Source organism: Neltuma alba, unplaced genomic scaffold (assembly GCF_004799145.2).
Source record: "Neltuma alba isolate B1F8T4 unplaced genomic scaffold, ASM479914v2 tig00005275_pilon, whole genome shotgun sequence".
Classification (NCBI taxonomy): domain Eukaryota; kingdom Viridiplantae; phylum Streptophyta; class Magnoliopsida; order Fabales; family Fabaceae; genus Neltuma; species Neltuma alba.
The window spans coordinates 196,605-215,082 of NW_021634044.1; the positions used below are offsets into that span (position 1 = coordinate 196,605).

At 36.6% G+C, this 18,478-nt stretch overlaps 2 protein-coding genes across 2 annotated transcripts; both read right to left on the reverse strand.

Moving 5' to 3' along the window:
• Window positions 1–7,153: 7,153 nt before the first annotated feature.
• LOC114747319 (uncharacterized) lies at window positions 7,154–12,699 on the reverse strand. Its single transcript, XM_028935632.1, has 2 exons — window positions 12,551–12,699; window positions 7,154–7,749 (listed from the first exon to the last, which is right to left on the reverse strand). Exons 1-2 carry the CDS (start codon window positions 12,630–12,632, stop codon window positions 7,403–7,405), a joined length of 429 nt encoding a protein of 142 aa, XP_028791465.1. The 5' UTR covers window positions 12,633–12,699; the 3' UTR covers window positions 7,154–7,402.
• Window positions 12,700–14,737: 2,038 nt separating this feature from the next.
• Window positions 14,738–15,074, reverse strand: LOC114747320 (low temperature-induced protein lt101.2-like). The gene is made up of 2 exons (XM_028935633.1): window positions 14,985–15,074; window positions 14,738–14,821 (listed from the first exon to the last, which is right to left on the reverse strand). The coding sequence occupies exons 1-2, from the start codon at window positions 15,072–15,074 to the stop codon at window positions 14,738–14,740; spliced, it is 174 nt and encodes a 57-aa protein (XP_028791466.1).
• Window positions 15,075–18,478: the final 3,404 nt, after the last annotated feature.

Consider the following 18,478-nt stretch of genomic DNA (forward strand, 5'->3'; position numbering starts at 1 on the left):
AAACACAGCGCGTGACTGTGTTAATTAGCCAAAAACAAGCAGCAATGGGAGGCAACAACAGGCAGAGGAAGTCATCTTCAGGCTTCATGTCTGTGTTCAACGTGTTCAAATCCAAGAAGAACAGAGGAGGCCACTACGATTCCTACGACGACGGAATGAAGGCCTGCAAAGTGTGGCCCAGTGATGAAGACAGGGGCCGTTGGGGGGTCGCTGAACCTGGGATTGACATTAAAGCCGAAGCTTTCATCGCTGCCTACAAGAGACGTGTTTCTGAGTCTAAACGCTTTGAAATTGATCCTGCTGCAGCAGACGCCCAGTAATTTATATTTGTTTATTTCTATGTATTGCCGTCTTTACATCCATATTCCTTCAAGTTTGTACTTACATTAATAATTAGTTGGAAGTGAAAATAGATATTAATAAAAAGATTTATTGATTGACTCCCCCTGTTTTAGCATGTGTATTTGCAACAATAGTGTTTTATGTGAAGTAGATGGGTCATAAGGTTTGATTGAACATTCAACAACTGCATAACTCCCTTTTCTCTCACGGCTTCATTTGTTCAGCCTAGGATAAATGTATAATTTTTATCAGCGCGCACGCTGGACTTGTCTCTGTCACAAACCCTTGGAGAGTGATTTGAGTTCGAAAATACGCTTTTCTGTCTAGTCTTTTGAGTCAGAGGTTTGTTTTGTTCCTTGCTAAGGTTCCATATTTCCTTCTGCCTTTTTGAAAGTAAGGCATAACAATGAATATGGCCACAATCAAATCAAAGGCGGCTACAGAGGAAGGGTTAGAAAAACAGGTTTTCTCGCCACAGACCTTGAGTTGAGGTGCTGGAGATAAACGTTGAATAAAAACAACGAAGATGTGAGATGTGAGAACTAACGAGTAAAAGATCAAAAACGAGGGAAAGTAGCGTCATTAGTGAGGGTCTTCAAGTTTTACTCGACGCAAGCTAAAATCTTCATTAGAATTGGTGGGTGCGCTCTGACTGACCATATGGTGTTTCTTCCTTGTCTTGTCTAGGAGGGTACATGGGTTAGCTTGGTCAACGCTCTTTCTCGTCCTGGTGCGCCGCCCAAAGCACGCATGACGCCTCCAAGGCTCCAACTAACCCATGCCCTGAAGGCTTCACCGAACTATTTAAAAAAAAAAAAAGAAATTCAAAAAATTATTTTTTTTGCCATCTTAATATAATTAAATTAATCATGTCGGTCTTCAAAAAAATATAATTAATTTTCCGATATATATTTCCTTCACCACGCTATTGTACTTTTTTTTTTTAACCAGATATCACGCTATTTTACTGACCGTTAATCAGAGTTAATATTTGCCCAAGAACACACAGAATTTAAATGAGAAGTTTTCTATTACTCTGAATTAAATCAATCAATGCACGAGTTTAAATGTTTGTCGTATGCTGGGACCGCCGCTGGGAGCGGAGGAAAGGAGAGGTTTTATACTCAGCAGTCAGTACACACTCCGTTTGCAGCCTGTTTGGTAAGTCGTTTTGGAAGGAAAAAATATAAGGAAAGTTATTTGTCATAACTTTTAACTAATCTGATTTATGAGTAAAAAATTATTTTTTTAAGTATAATTAAAAAAACACCTAAAACTTATTTATACCTTGTATAAAAATAATTTTTTAGAATTAAAAGATATTTTTGTCTTTATGTTTATGTTATTCTTATGTTTCTCTCTATATATTGTTTTTGCTTCCCAAGTAGTTTTTAGTTATTCACTGTTAATATTCTTTTAAATAAAAATAATTTTACCACTTTTTATAATATTTTTAATTTTTAATTTTTTGTTTATTTGATATTTACATAAATTATGTAGAGTATATCATCCAATTAATTATGTAATATTATTTGGTTCAAACATTTTCACATTACTATGATTTCTAATTTAAATATATTTTATTTATTAAATATAGTTTTTTCTATTATAATAATTTAAAATTATTATATTTTGTAAATTCATAATTTTTAATCATTTAATAAAAGTCATACCTATTTTGGTCATTGTACAAATTAAACTTACTTATTCAATCATAATCCAAACTTTTTACTTGATAAATTAATTTTTATAAAAATCAATCCAAATATAAATCACATTGTCTAATCTAACTTTTTACCCCATCTAACGTATTGAAAATAAATTATTTTTTCTCTCACTAATCCAAACATACCATTGAGCACTGAGTTTTTTTTAATTACTGTCATTTTTTAAATGACTTTGAGTATTGAGTATTTTTTTCTAATAAAAATAACCTTGATCTGGCCCCAGAATTCTGAACTCCGTTATTCATTATCCTTCTCAGGTCATATTCCACACCTAATCCCATCATCCCCGCTTTCTATAATAATTTTTTTTACCACTTTTTCTAAAGTAATTTGGATTTTTGAACATCACGATAGATGTTGCTTGGAGATGGGGGTAAATGTTAGTGAAGCGTGGTTGAGTCTAGAACTGTCTTGTAGTTAATTCTTAGAAACAGATATGAGATTGCCATCATGTTTCCTGAAAGAACTTATTCCATGAAAAGTTTTCTTTTCCACTCCTCTAATCAACTCCTCCTTCCCTCTTCCATCTTTCTCTTTATTCTTCCAGGAATAAAGTACGATTTTGTTACCATAAAAGTTGGGCTTTCTTTTTGAAAAATATTGAGTTTTCCGCAACCAAAAAAAAAAAAATCTAACAACAGGAAAATAATTATTCGTGAAAGCATGGGCTAGCTGGAGATGGTGAGCTAAAAGCTACCGCTGAGTAAAATTGCACACAATTGGGTGACAACAATAAGCAGCAGATATCCTTTTCCTTTTACCTGCTCACGTCTTTACATCTAATCCCCTACTCAAGAAAATTTTCTCATTATGATTATCACAGTCACAACTATAGGTCGTCACATGCCCACTCACAATGCAAGGTTTCATACCTGATGATACTAAACTATAGGGTTTTCCGCCTCTCATCCAACACTTAAGATCTCAACTAACTTGTGCTCTGAAAGTTTCTGCAGAATTCTTCAAAAATAATTCTCCTGCTACATTCAGGAGAACTCAGAAAAGTGACTAATTATATATATATATATATATATATATATATATATAGCCGGCAGAACCACAATGGTGATCTAAACGGATCACAGTAAGGCATGGCTGAAATAAGTGCATGTTAAAACCAAGGCTTTGAGATGGCACCTAAGAATTTTATTTATTCACATACACACGTGTGTGTAGTTGCTGCACTAGATAGGACAAAAGGAGCGATCAAATAGGCAGCACATGGGAACCATCCAATTCTGAGGGTATCTTAGGAGAAGTAGAACCTTTACTAACATAGCATGCAACTATGGACAATCACTAAGCACCATTCATATTCCCAAACCCTTTAATGCAAAAAAAAACTCTACATAACTCTAGCGTACAAGTAACTTTTAACGTCGCATCCTCATTTAATTATATATGGAGGGAGGAAATTGTGTTGGGGGGAGACAAAAAGGAAGAAAAGACAATATATAATGGGAAGATCGAATCTCTACAAACAGGGGGTTAGATTAGGTGGATTTCAGCTCTCCAATTTTGTGATAGAAATGGAAGAAAAGACAATTCTATGGTTTGGGAAGCAATATGGAAGGTTGGTGTGAGAGTTCAGCTTCAACACTGGCGGGTCAGCGCAGAATTTACACAAAACCTATTAAAAGAACTTTACATTTTGTCATTTTTGTGTGTGGAACTTCATAACAAAAGATGCTTTCTTGTAGAAAGGAAATATAAAACTTGGCGACACCGTGAACTCTAAGCTTCAAAACTGGTTGTACTTCATTGTGCAGGTAACATTGAACAGTTGAACCGGTGAATTATCTTCAGTAAATGTCAGGGACAAGACACTGCCAAGGCATAACAGAAGATTTGGCTGGCCATAATTAGACCTAGTTAACTCCCCTAATTGTCATTCTTCTACGGATTATTCTCACTGCTCAAAGGAGGTTATTACTTTTAATCCAACATTATCTCCAGTTACCGCAATTTTTTAATCTTTTCCTCCTTCATGTATTGGTTCATTTTACCATAACAAAAGAACGGGGCATGGCCCCGCAGAGATAACAGATAAGGGCATTTTTTATCTCCAATCACACACAAAGGGCTTCTGCAAGTCGAGGGATTAAGATATTATTAGTGTACAAAAATGGTGGAAAGTGGAGTTTGAAAAAGAAAACATATTAGTGGAAACGACAAAAGAATTTTGTCATTGATCTATTTTAAATTAAACTACATTAGTGGAGGGTTGATCTGTAAAGCTACAGGAGGGAGAGAAGAGGGAAGAATATGATGAATGAGGAGTGAGAACATATAATTGGTTCAAAGGAAGCTGACATGGCGGGATAATAATAATGATAATAGATTACAGTTTTAATTAACCAGTTCCAGCAACTCTTGTTGTCTCTCCTGTGATTCTACTCTCTTCTCCTCCCAATACTCTAATGTTGTGGAAGGCGAAGCTTGCCCAGCAAGTGATTCAGTTTCAGGATGCATTTACATCTCCGGTACATTTAGTACCATCAATAATTTCCTCCTCGCACCAGAAATGTTACGCCAACACAAAATTAGAGTAGAACAAATGGTCACCAAACACAGGAATCCCATTCCGCCAAGTAGAAAGCCATTGGTTGGATGCATTTGCACGACGCATATACGTTTGGCTTGAACAAGGGTTATTAGCTTGATTGACCCTTAAGGGTGTGTTTGGTTGGAGGGGAGGGGAGGGGAGGGAAAATGAGCCCCTCCCCTCCCCTCATTTGGTTAAAAATTTTGGAGGGGAGGGGAGCTAAAATGTCCCCTCCCCTCCCTCCCCCCATTTTGGCTCCCCTCCAAATTGGGGGTTTTTGGAGGGGAGCCAAAATTTTGGACCATTATGCCCTTATGGCTTTTTTAATATTCCACTTCTACCCATAGAATATATTATTATAATATTTATTTCAAATAAAAATATATTATCCTAAGTAAAAAAATAAAAAATATATTATAAAAATTATTTACAAATAAAAAATATTTAAATAAAAAATTATAATATTATAAAATTAATTGTTTTTTATAATATATTATTTATTAAATATATTTTAAAGCTGGAAAAAAAGATAGCCTAAAGAAAATAAAATTTCATTTTTCTTATAGCATATAAAATTTGTTAATTTGATTATTTTAAATATATTATTATATTAATTAGAATAAAAAATTACTATACCAATTTTTTAATACACATATTAACATGATAAGACTGAATTTTTATTAAATTATATAATTTAAATTAAGATGTAAATTAATTTATATAATATATCAATAAAAAACATAAACTAATATGTAAGGGTAAAATGGTAAATTGATTATTATTATCCCTCCCCTCCTTGAACCAAACAAGGGATCATTAAATGCCCTCCCCTCCCCTCCTTTTTAATCAAACCAAACAAGGGGAGGATGAAACCTCCCCTCCCCTACCCCTCCCTCCCTTCCCCTCCCCTCAAACCAAACAGGCCCTAAGGCTTTGTTTGGTTGGGGTGTTTTTGAGGGGAGGAGAGGGGGAGGGGAGGATGTGTTTGCTTGGAAGGAGGGGAGGGGAGCTAAAAAAATTTGTCTTTTTGTGCTGCCCTCCCCTCTTCCTCCCCCCTTCCAAATTGGGGGTTTTTGGAGGGGAGAGAAACATTATGAGAATCTTAACAAATATGCTCATACTATTTTTTGAATATTCCAGTGGTGCCCTTTTGATATTTTTTTGGTTTCGCATGATTACTTTCGTATTCCTTTTCGCGGTCGCTCAGTTATATACACACATACACACAAATATAATATGCATATATGTTAATATATTAATTAATTATATATATTAATATATATTATAATTATAATATGACACTGTTAATATCATATATATTTTTTATTTCCTAATATGTGGAGGATATTATTATATAGTTAATGTCTTGTCTTTTTTTCTCCTATTCACTTTTCTCATCTATATTTTACTTTTATTTCATTTTTTTTATCACATATAAGTGAGGTAATTGGTTTTTTTTGAAATTGATAAATTAGGAAATAATAATTTTGATATAAATATTATAATAAAAGAATAAATCAGTCTAAATATAAAGATAAGGGTATATTTGTCAATTTATAATCCCCTCCTCTTGTGAACCAAACAAGAAATCTCTCTTCTCTTCCCCTCTCCTCCAACTAAACAAAACCCCTTCCCTCTATTGAACCAAACAAATCCTAAAAGTAAGGCGGTTGGTAGTAAGCAATGGTGATTAAGGAAGGAATAAAGGAAGTGAAAGGTCGACAATGAAACATGTACGACGCACGATATAGTTTCCAAGAAACCACGACCTCACTTCCAAGCAGTCTCTAGGATTCCCAGAGCCGGCGTTCATTTAATTCTTCAACAATAACACTCTTGTCAAGCAATTAATCCCATCTTTTTTTTGTTTTTCAAATCACTAAATTCAAGGTGATGTATCCCAGTGTCACTAATTGTGTCCCTGGTTATAGTTACAACCAGACATCGCCCACGCGGAACTGTCCATGCTCTGAACAATTTAAGCATCAAATCCCTATAACTAACAACCGCTCCTTTTATTGCCCGATACCAGAAAAAAGGGATTCTCAGACAGAAATTCACTGTCAATCTCAACCCCAGCAATCATTGGAATACCTCATAAATGAGACCATTTTAACGTTGTCGTTTGTGCCTGTGCTGTAATTAGGTGCAGTTTACCAGTCATCCATCGTATTCGCAGTTGAAAATATTTACATGAACGTCTTGGTGAGTTCACTCAGGTTTTTCCTCGTCAACAAATCACAGATTTCTTAACTAGCCTGGTATTATGAGAACTGAAACCGTTTCAACATTGCTGTTTGCCCCGCTGTTGAAATTAGATGCTGTCTACAGCTTGGTGAATGGCAATTAACAATATTGATGTCGATGAATTCGTGTATTGATCTGAACTCCAACTATATTGCAATGGATCTCAACGAGTGAAGGCGTAGTCGTTGAAGCTCCAACTAAACCACACACACAGTCATAATGGCAAATAAATACACACCCACTTCACATAAAAGCACCCGCCATATAAAATTGTAAATTAAAGCAGAGCGAATTCTTGGAACTCACTGGGCTTTTTATGATTATTATTATTATTAATGTATACAAACTAGAAGTGATATGGAACTGAAAATGGCAATCTATAGGAATTAACAAATTTACATATTGAGTTTCTTATTGGGCGCTTGCTGAGGCAGGATCAAGCTGTGAGTACAGCTAATTATTGTTTCTAGTATAAACCGGAAGGAATATGGACGTAAGAATGGCAATCCATATAAACAAGCAAATATAAATAAGAAGTTTCTTATTGGGCGTCTGCTGCAGTAGGATCAATTTCAAAGCGTTCAGACTCAGAAACGCGTCTCTTGTGGCGAGCGATGATGGTTTCGGCTTTAATGTCAATCCCAGGGTCAGCGAACCCCCAAGGGCCCCCGTCTTGATCACTGGGCCACACTTTGCGAGCCGTCATTCCGTCGTCGTAGGAATCGTAGTGGCCTCCTCTGTTCTTCTTGGATTTGAACATGTTGAACACAGACATGAAGCCTGAAGAAGACTTCCTCTGCCTGTTGTTGCCTCCCATGGCTGCTTGTTTTAGGTTAACGCAACCACACACTGTCTTTAGTATGAGGAACAAAGCTGAGATGTGAGAGCCTGTGTCTTGGTTTTGAATTGCGATACGGCGTTGTGGTTCTGAATTTATAGGGAGGCCTCCTTCGTAAAACTGCCCAGCAGTGAAGAATCTGATGACTGGGCAGATGAGGCTGACATGGCAAGTTTCTTAACGATGGCTCTGGCTTGGTGGCCATTGAAAGTGATAGTTTCCCCTTTGACCGAATAAAGCCCTCCACTTGTTTCGCTAACTTGTGCCCTAAGGGAAAGGCGTGAACCTTCCATCCATTAACCATCACGGCGTCAAGAAGATTAGGAGCTGGGGAGGTACGAATATGTTCTACTTTTCCCCCCTCCACATTATATTTTCCAAGGTTTAATATTTATTTTTTTTCCTGATTTTGTAACTTATTTCAAAGGAGCCTGTTTTGGTCTGAGCACCAACTAGCGTCCAAGAAACACCAAGAAATTCTCTTTAACCTGTTCGGTATTACTTGCCCAATATTGAGAAACTCCGTACATATTGGGGCACAAATATGACAATACAACCCTTTATTTTGAACACAAATCGACCCAATTGGCCTCCTACGTGTTATGTCCCTAAGAAATAAGAATATTTCAAGTGACTATTGAAATAGTTTGGACTGCACACCATATTGCTTTATGACATGGGGTGCGTAGAGGAAGGGTAATAATACGGTGAGGGTAGGAAAATACAGGGTGCTGTGTTCTTTACGGTGAGCAGGGATATAATCTCCGCATATATCCTTCATTTTTTATTTTTGATTCAGAAAAAACAAAAGCACAACAAGTAGGTGGATGCCAGGCCAAAAGCTAATGATGCATTGAGTACTGCACAGCATTTTTATTGCAGGAACGACCGGGGACTCCTGACCATCCATAGTTATGGGCTATATTCGTATGGCTTCAACTTTTTCCGGGATACCACCTGATGAGACTTCCTTTGGGTGGTTTCTATGGCTTGCTTTCTCACCTAACTGATTCAGATCCTCCAATGCTTCACCTTTTTCGTTTTTGTCCCATCTTCCACGGTCACTTCATTGTATGTGTGTCAAGTTAGAAAGACAATATATCCACCTGTGATTTTCTCTCCTCTTCTTCCTTTTCTTTTTTTTTTTTTTTGGAACAAATACTGGATACTATTACTTCAACAAAGTCAAAACATAACAGGGACTACAAAAGAAAAGAAAAAAAAAGATCCAACTATACTTATTTTCTCACTATTTTTAGGCGCCTTTTGTTCTGCTATTTTATGAGCATTAATTAATATAACAAACATTTATTCACTTATTCACCAAAAAATACTTATCTCTAGTAGGAAATTTTTATATACACTGATCGTGCTTAATGAGCTCGTTTTGTTGGGCGGAATTTTGACAGCAGCATTTCCAAATTACATGTGTAAAATAAGATATGTAAATAAATGCACACAGGTTTGGTCCCAAGAAAAAACAATAGATGAGAAGAAGAATGTCTCTACTAACTCTTCTTTCCACCTCTTGTTCACTTAATATTTCTATTGTTGAATTGACTTTCAATGGTTGAGATTCAAATCTAAGTAAAAATATTATAATAATATTAGATATAATAAAAATTTACAATTGGTAAACCATTCACATCAAATTTAAATACTATAAATTTATCTACCTATATTTTTATTATTTAAAATTTGATATTATAATGACATTTTTACATAATAAATCTTAGTCGTTGAAACTTGATCTAATGGTAAAATATTAAGCGAAGAAAAAATGGAGAGGAAAGCTAGTGAAGATATTCCTCTCTCCAATAGAGGGGGGATTTTTTTAGTAAAGGTTCTAGATACCCTCAGAATTGGACGGTTCACATGTGCTGCCTGCTTGATCGCTCCTTTTGTCCTATATAGTGCAGCAACTACACACACACGTGTGTATGTGAATAAATAAAATTCTTAGGTGCCATCTCAAAGCCTTGGTTTTAACATGCACTTATTTCAGCCATGCCTTGCTGTGATCCGTTTAGATCACCATTCTGGTTCTGCCGGCAACAGAGTTAAAAACATATACTCCTCCGGTTATTAATATAAGACTCATTTAACTAATTTGATTAGATTAATGAAGTTAGATAAGTTAGTTAATTATAAAAAATGTGACACGTTTTTTCTAAAACACTATAATCATCTTTCTTAATACCCCTCTCCCTCTTTTATTTGATTATGATTAAGGGAGTATTTACAGGGGTAATTTAGAGAAAATTGATAAATATGAGAAATGGGTCTTATATTTAGGACCAAAACCAACTCAATAATTGAGTCCTATATTAAGGACCGGAGGAGTATATATATATAATTAGTCACTTTTCTGAGTTCTCCTGAATGTAGCAGGAGAATTATTTTTGAAGAATCATGCAGAAACTTTCAGAGCACAAGTTAGTTGAAATCTAAGTGCTGGGTGAGAGGCGGAAAACCCTGTAGTTTAGTATCATCAGCTATGAAACCTTGCATTGTGAGTGGGCATGTGACGACCTATAGTTGTGACTGTGATAATCATAATGAGAAAAATTTCTTGAATAGGGGATTAGATGTAAAGACATGAGCAGGTAAAAGGAAAAAGATATCTGCTGCTTATTGTTTTCACCCAATTGTCTGCAATTTTACTCAGCGGTAGCTTTTAGCTCACCATCTCCAGCTAGCCCATGCTTTCACGAATAATTATTTTCCTGTTGTTAGATTTTATTTTTTTCGGTTGCAGAAAACTCAGTATTTTTCAAAAAGAAAGCCCAACTTTTATGGTAACAAAATCGTACTTTATTCCTGGAAGAATAAAGAGAAAGATGGAAGAGGGAAGGAGGATTTGATTACAGGAGTGGAAAAGAAAACTTTTCATGGAATAAGTTCTTTCAGGAAACATGATGGCAATCTCATATCTGTTTCTAAGAATTAATTACAAGACAGTTCTAGACTCAACCCCGCTTCCCTAACATTTAACCCCATCTTCAAGCAGCATCTATCGCAATGTTCAAAAATCCAAATTACTTTAGAAAAAGTGGTAATAAAAAAAAATACTATAGAAAGCGGAGATGATGGGATTAGGTGTGGAATATGACCTGAGAAGGATAATGAATAACGGAGCTCAAAATTTTGGGCCCAAATCAAGGTTTTTTTATGGGGAAAAAAAACTCAATACTCAAAATTATTTAAAAAATAATAATAATAAAAACTCAATGCTCAAGGTTCATTTGGATTAGCATTGAAAACAGTAATTATTTTCAACCTTTAGATTAGGTAAAAAGTTAGATTAGATAATTTAATTTATATTTGGACTGATTTTGTAAAAGTTAGTTTGTCGAGTAAAAAATTTATTTGGATTATAATTAAATAAGTAAGTTTATTTGTAGAATGACCAAAATATGTGTGACTTTTATTAAATAATAAAAAAATATGAATTTACAAAATATAATAATTTTAAATTATCATAATAGGAAAAAGTTATATTTAATGAATAAAATATATTCAAATTAGAAATCATAGTAATGTGAAAATGTTTGAGCCAAATAATATTACATAATTAATTGGATAATATATTTTGCATAATTTTTATAAATTAAAAATTAAAAATCATATTAAAAATTAAAAATATTATAAAAACTGTTAAAATTATTTTTACTTAAGAGAATATTAAAAATAAATAACTAAAAATTGATTAGGAAATATAAAAAATATATAGAAAGAAGCATAAGAATAACATAAACATAAGAGTACAAATGTCTTTTAATTTTAAAAAACTACTTTTGTATAAATCATATATAAATTGTAGGTGTTTTTACAACCATACTTGAAAAAATAATTTTTATCAAAAACTGTGATAAACAGTTATTGACTTGTTTTTCTTCTCTCCCAAAAGCCTTACCAAACAGGCTGCAAACCACGGGTACCGACTGCTGAGTATAATACTTCTCCTTTCCTCGGCTCCCAGGCGGTCCCAACACGCGACAAACATATGTACTCGTGCATTAATTGATTTAATTCAGAGTAACAGAAAACTCCTCATCTTCCTAGCTAACGGCAGGCATATAAATTCTGTGTTCTTGGGCAAATATTAACCATGATTAACGGTCACTACAATAGCGTGATGAAGTATATGTCGGAAAATTATAACTATATTTTTGGAAGACCGACATGATTAATTTTATTATTTTAAGATGGCAAAAAAAATAATTTTTTTGACTTTTTAAATAATTATTTTTTAAATAATTCATTAAAAAAAATGGAGATTTTAGCTTGCGTCGAGTAAAACTTGAAGACCCTCAATAATGACGCTATTTTCCCTCATTCTTGATCTTTTACTCGTTAGTTCTCACATCTCACCGCTTCGTTGTTTTTGTTCAACGTTTATCTCCGGCAACTCAACTGAAGGTCTGTGGCGAGGAAACCTGTTTTTCTAACCCTTCCTTTGTAGCGGCCTTTGATTTGATTGTAGCCTATTCATTGTTATGCCTTGCTTTGAAAAAGGCAGAAGGAAATATGGAACCCAAGCAAGGAATAAAACAAACCTTATCTATTTTCACTTCCAACTAATTATTACAATAAGTACAAACATGAAGGAATATGGATGTAAAGACGGCAATACATAGAAATAAACAAATATAAATTACTGGGCGTCTGCTGCAGGAGGATCAATCTCAAAGCGTTCAGACTCAGAAACGCGTCTCTTGTAGCGAGCGATGAAAGCTTCGGCTTTAATGTCAATCCCAGGTTCAGCGACCCCCCAACGGCCCCTGTCTTGATCACTGGGCCACACTTTGTGAGCCTTCATTCCGTCGTCGTAGGAATCGTAGTGGCCTCCTCTGTTCTTCTTGGATTTGAACACGTTGAACACAGACATGAAGCCTGAAGAAGACTTCCTCTGCCTGTTGTTGCCTCCCATGGCTGCTTGTTTTAGGTTAACGCAACCACACACTGTCTTTAGTATGAGGAACAAAGCTGAGATGTGAGAGCCTGTGTCTTGGTTTTGAATTGCGATACGGCGATGTGGTTCTGAATTTATAGGGAGGCCTCCTTCGTAAAACTGCCCAGCAGTGAAGAATCTGATGACTGGGCAGATGAGGCCGACATGGCAAGTTTCTTAACGATGGCTCTGGCTTGGTGGCCATTGAAAGTGATAATTTCCCCTTTGACCGAATAAAGCCCTTCACTTGTTTCGCTAACTTTTGCCCTAAGGGAAAGGTGTGAACTTTCCATCCATTAACCGTCACGGCGTCAAGAAGATTAGGAGCTGGGGAGTTACGAATATGTTCTACTTTTCCCCCTTCCACATTATATTTTCCAAGGTTTTATATTTATTTTTTTCTGATTTTGTAACTTATTTAAATTAGATTCAACCAAAAGGGGCTTTTTCTCTTGTTCCTTCTTGGCGCTGCCTTGTGAATCTTCTATTCTCCCTTTATTCCTTCCTTAATAATGAGTTAACACTTACCGTTCTTCAGCTTTTTGGGTCAAACAAACGAAGAACTCTTTAATATACGAGCCTGGTCTATGCTGCCAGTGCAGCATTCCACTACGCAGATTTTTCCTCTCCTCGCTTTCAAAGGAGCTTGTTTTGGTCTGAGCACCAACTAGCGTCCCAGAATAATCAACAAGAAATTTTCTTTAACCTGTTCGGTATTACTTGCCCAATATTGAGAAACTCCGTACATATTGGAGCACAAATATGACAATACAACCCTTTATTTTGAACACAAATCGATCCAATTGGCCTCCTGCGTGTTATGTCCCTAAGAAATAAGAATATTTCGAGTGACTATTGAAATAGTTTGGACTGCAAACCATATTGCTTTATGACATGGGGTGCGTAGAGGAAGGGTAATAATACAGTGAGGGTAGGAAAATACAGGGTGCTGTGTTCTTTACGGTGAGCAAGTATATAATCTCCATATACATCCTTCATTTTTTATTTTTGGTTCAGAACAAACAAAAGCAAAACAAGTAGGTGGATGCCAGGCCAAAAGCTAATGATACGTTGAGTATTGCACAGCATTTTTATTGCAGGAACGACCGGGGATTCCTGACCATCCATAGTTATGGGCTATATTCGTATAGCTTCTACTTTTTCCGGGATACCACCTGATGAGACCTCCTTTGGATGGTTTCTATGGCTTGCTTTCCCACCTGATTGATTCAGACCCTCCAGTGCTTCGCCTTTTTCGTTTTTGTCCTATCTTCCAGCGTCACTTCATTGTATGTGTGTCATGTTAGAAAAACCATCTACCTGTGATTTTCTCTCTTCTTCTTCCTTTTTTTTTTTTTTGGAACAAATACTGGGTACTGTTACTTCAACAGAGTCAAAACATAACAGAGACTACAAAAGAAAAAACAAGATCCAACTATACTTATTTTCTCACTATTTTTAGGCGCCTTTTGTTCTGCTATTTTATGAGCATTAATTAATATAACAAACATTTATTCACTTATTCACCAAAAAATACTTATCCCTAGTAAGAAATTTTTATATACACTGATCGTGCTTAGTGAGCACGTTTTGTTGGGCAGAAATTTGACAGCAGCATTTCCAAGTTACACGTGTAAAATGAGATATGTAAATACATGCACGCAGGTTTGGTCTCAAGAAAAAAAAAACAATAGATAGGGGATTTTTTCCCCCCTCCACAGAGTGTACATGTGGGATTGGAAATCAAAATATTCCAAAACGAACGAGCCGAGATTACAGATCCCGGAAACTGTCTTGCTCTTCTTCATTCACATAGTTCGTTTGGGATTTGCTTTCGATCAAAGTAAGCTGTAGATGGGGCTTGTTATATTAGGCCCATCAGGTCCAGAAGTTTTCTTTTGGTGTCCTCCGTCCAAGACGATGATAATGTTGGGGCGCCGAAGCTTGGATGGCAAGGAATGAGAAGCATCATCACTAAATGAAACGACGTGACTAATTAAGTTATGGCTTCAATATAATGCTGGTGGTTTGAAACGAGTTGAGATAGATATGGAAGCGAGGAAGGAAGGAAGGAAGGAAGGGAGTCACTTGAGGAGGACGTAGACGGCGTAGACAATGCCGGGGATATAAGCAATGATGGTGAGGAGGAGGCAGATCCAGAACTCCAGCTGCATGCATCCAATCCAATTAACATTATTATGTTTCTGGTTTGCTCACTCACCGACAACGCCAGAGCCATAAAAACGTCACTATATCATTCATTCTTTTGATTTCAAGAGATTATAACGCATGGCACAGAGAAACTAAAGGAGGCGACGTCGTCGCACGTACCTTGATTCCGAACTTGAGGAACACGCCCAGCGGAGGCAAGAATACGGCCAGCAGTATGCCTACGCAGTCCACCGTCTTCTCTGCGTCCATTTCTCCAGATCTCTCTCTCTTTCTATATTCTCTACAATCCCAAACTTCCTTTGCCCGTTAACATGCTAATTGTCCCCAGGCCTCCTCACACGTCCGCACACCTGTCAACTTCCTTCCTTGCAAGCACAATTCTAAATCCATCCGTCCAATAAACACGCACCCGCCCATCATCTCAAAACATAACCTCCTCACTCCTCATTTATCCTTAATTAACACCTTGTTTTACACACACGAGTGATCATTTCTAAAATTCTTCATTTGGATTGCGTATCCCAATATTTTATGCACGCATATTTTCTTTTACAATTCGCACCCATCATTTTAAAAAAAAATTGCATAAAGCCTTGTAAAATACAAATACGACAATACATCAAATTCAACATTTTAGTTCCTCCGAATTATTTTCGGTTCCTGTGGCTAATAAATTTTATATTACGCAACTCGATAGTTAGAGTTGGCCTAATATTGGGGACACGGACGGCTCAAAAAGGGATAGGCTTCATGACCCAGACAAAAGTTAGGCCCGCTGCCTCTCGCTGTGATGTTCGTCAGTCCCTATCATCGAATTGGTCTCCTCAGCAAATGTGGCTCCCATAATCCTTATTGCAATACTACAGAAATAGTAACCATGACAGCGGCCGTGGTCTCGTTAAAAGAGGCACAGGGCGCGCATTAACCCACGATCTCGAATTCGCGGTTTCTAAGTCTACTCCTACGTCTGTCCAGCAAGTTTTGTCAATGGTACTGGGCTACATACAAAGCCCAATTTCCATATTGGGCTTCCTATTTGTACGCAACACAGCTGCGGCGGCCTAGAATAAATAGGCCCAATGAATGGGCTGACATGTAGACTTAACTGAGGCCCAAAATATGGGCCCCGTTTCCACTAATCACTACAAGTTACAAACACGGGACTAACAAATTATTCCCCCCGGGGGGGGGGGGGGAACAGAGACGGGATTATGTTTAATTCGATAATCACGTCATATGGGTGGAATATAATTTGTATGAATGGTGTGGTCGAAAACTCGAAATGAAGAGGTGCGTTAGTGCTCATTGATCGGATCAAAATTGCGTGTTCAATTCAGGCCGAGGCAGTTTGGGGACACAACAAAAAAAGCAAATTGCATGTGCCAGATTTGGCCTAACACTAGAATACCATGTTTCTGCAAAATTAGGAGCTAGCCACTGGATTTCCTTCACCCTTGCCTCTAGTTCTGTAATCTCTTCCGTCTAAGGCCATACTGCTTCCTTCCAAAATTCTCACACAATATGCCTATCAGAACTGATCTCATACTACTTCGATACATATATTTTAGAGAGGAAAAAAAGAAAATAAAATAAAAATTCACGGGGCAACTAACGTTGCCCTTTTATCTCTAAGTGAATAGTGAATGGGAGGTGGCCGCGGGAACAAAAGATAATGACACAGTGGGGAAAAGGGGTCGCACAGGCATGTTGAGGAGAGGACACGAGCTTTACGGATTGTCTTAGATTTAGCTCGTTATTATAAAGTAAGAACCAACTATAGGTGCATGGATGATGGATAAGACGTAGGGCTGTCTCGTGTCTGGCACTGTTTGTCCTCAAAATCTTTTTTTTTTTTTTTTGGTTGGGCGAATTTGATAAGACCTGTGATATGATGAAGATGTGCTTAGGTTCTCCATTGAGAGATGGGCACAGGGGCTTGTGAAAATGAAGTCGGGCACCGGGGCAAATGCCTAAGAGAATCTCAAACAGTGGATTCTGAGTCACAAGGCTCTCTCTCCCAGAATTACAAGTAATGATGCAAATGGGGTGTTAAATTTGACTATCATTTCCCACTTGCTAGCTTCACAAAGAAAGCAAAAGCAATTGTAATTATTCTAACAAAGGGAGCGTAAAGGGTAAAATTTCAACCAGACAGAGACTTTGATAATTGTTTAAGGCTTTTTGCAACGTGTTTACATGTCCTCAAGCAAGAGAGGAAAGAAAAGCTCCGTGTGTGTGCGTGTATTATATATAAATAACACTGATAGATGGGGGCAAACAGATTGAGAACCTAATAAAATAAGGAAAAGGGCAGATAGTGAAAGAAGAGTGGAGGAAGATTTCAGATTAGGGAAACAATAATCAAGTGTTAGATGTTAATCTTCCAGAAAGGGAAAGCAAAACGTCATGACAGAGACGTGAGTGAGTTGATGCAAAACCAAAGATGCATGTGCCTGTGTTTCCATTCCAATCCCCCTTGATGGCCCAACTGAGAAGCCATTTAATCTCCTCCATTACTTAATTATTTTACGTCTTCTCAGAATCTAACCCTTTACCTTACAATCCCCTTTCTCTCTATCAACCTGCCCTCTCCTTACTAATTTATTCATTACTCTTTCCCACTTTTCATCATTTCACTATACCGTTTCATTTTCTTCTACGTTTTTGTCACAGGGAAGGAAGTACATATTAGCAATCAAGCTACAAAATATATTTAGTCTTTAATTGATTTTGATATACACCAGTGCCAATATATCCAATGGGTTATCATATGTTGAACTTTCCGTATGAGGCGAGACTTTGATCATGTTAAGGAGAACCGAAGAAGCTATGGAAACTGAAGTTAACTCCAGAAGAAAAAAATTGAAAGAATGTGTTCTCTGCTTAAGTGACAATACTAATGACACCCCTGCGGAATAATCATTAGTGTGGATTTGTTTTAAGGGCTAAGTTCACTGCAGTAGCTTAACTAATGATTAGTTTAGGGTTGGAAGGTTTGAGAGAGAGCATGTCAGTGTTTGAAAATCGAAAAAGTTCACTTAGTGGCAGTGGTTACAACTGTTGCTACGTTTCCAAGCAGGTTATTTTTATTATTTTATGTCTAATATTTAGGAATTGACAGCTATTAATTTCCATTGCACTGAGCAGAAAGAGGTCATGAATTGAAATCAAAATATAGACACAATATATGCCTCTTTCTTGTCAATTAGTTGTCTGTTACATTTATAATTAGCTGCTGAAAAGATGTGTTTAAGGATAATGCAGAGGCATCTATCAGCAATTGATTTCAAGGGCAAGAGGATTGTGTCTCCCTCATTTTCAAATGCCTTTTCCTCATTATTACGATCTTCCCTATCTTTCACTTTATAAATTCCCCATCACCATTATAGTTCTTCCTCTCACTCCAACCCTTTTCAAATCATGCCCTTCACTTTACGTGGAAACCTCATCCTTCCCGTTCCATCAAAAAATCACCCTTATGCCTCAACTTGGCTGATGTTCTGTTCTACCAATTCATGTTCCAGTTTTATGTAATTCCCCATCTTAATTGAAAATTGATACTAATTTCTTCTCTGTATCGCTTGTGTTCTTCTGGTTTTTAGATGGATGATGATACGAGGCAGGCGAGGACAAAATTCTTGTGGTATTTCAAC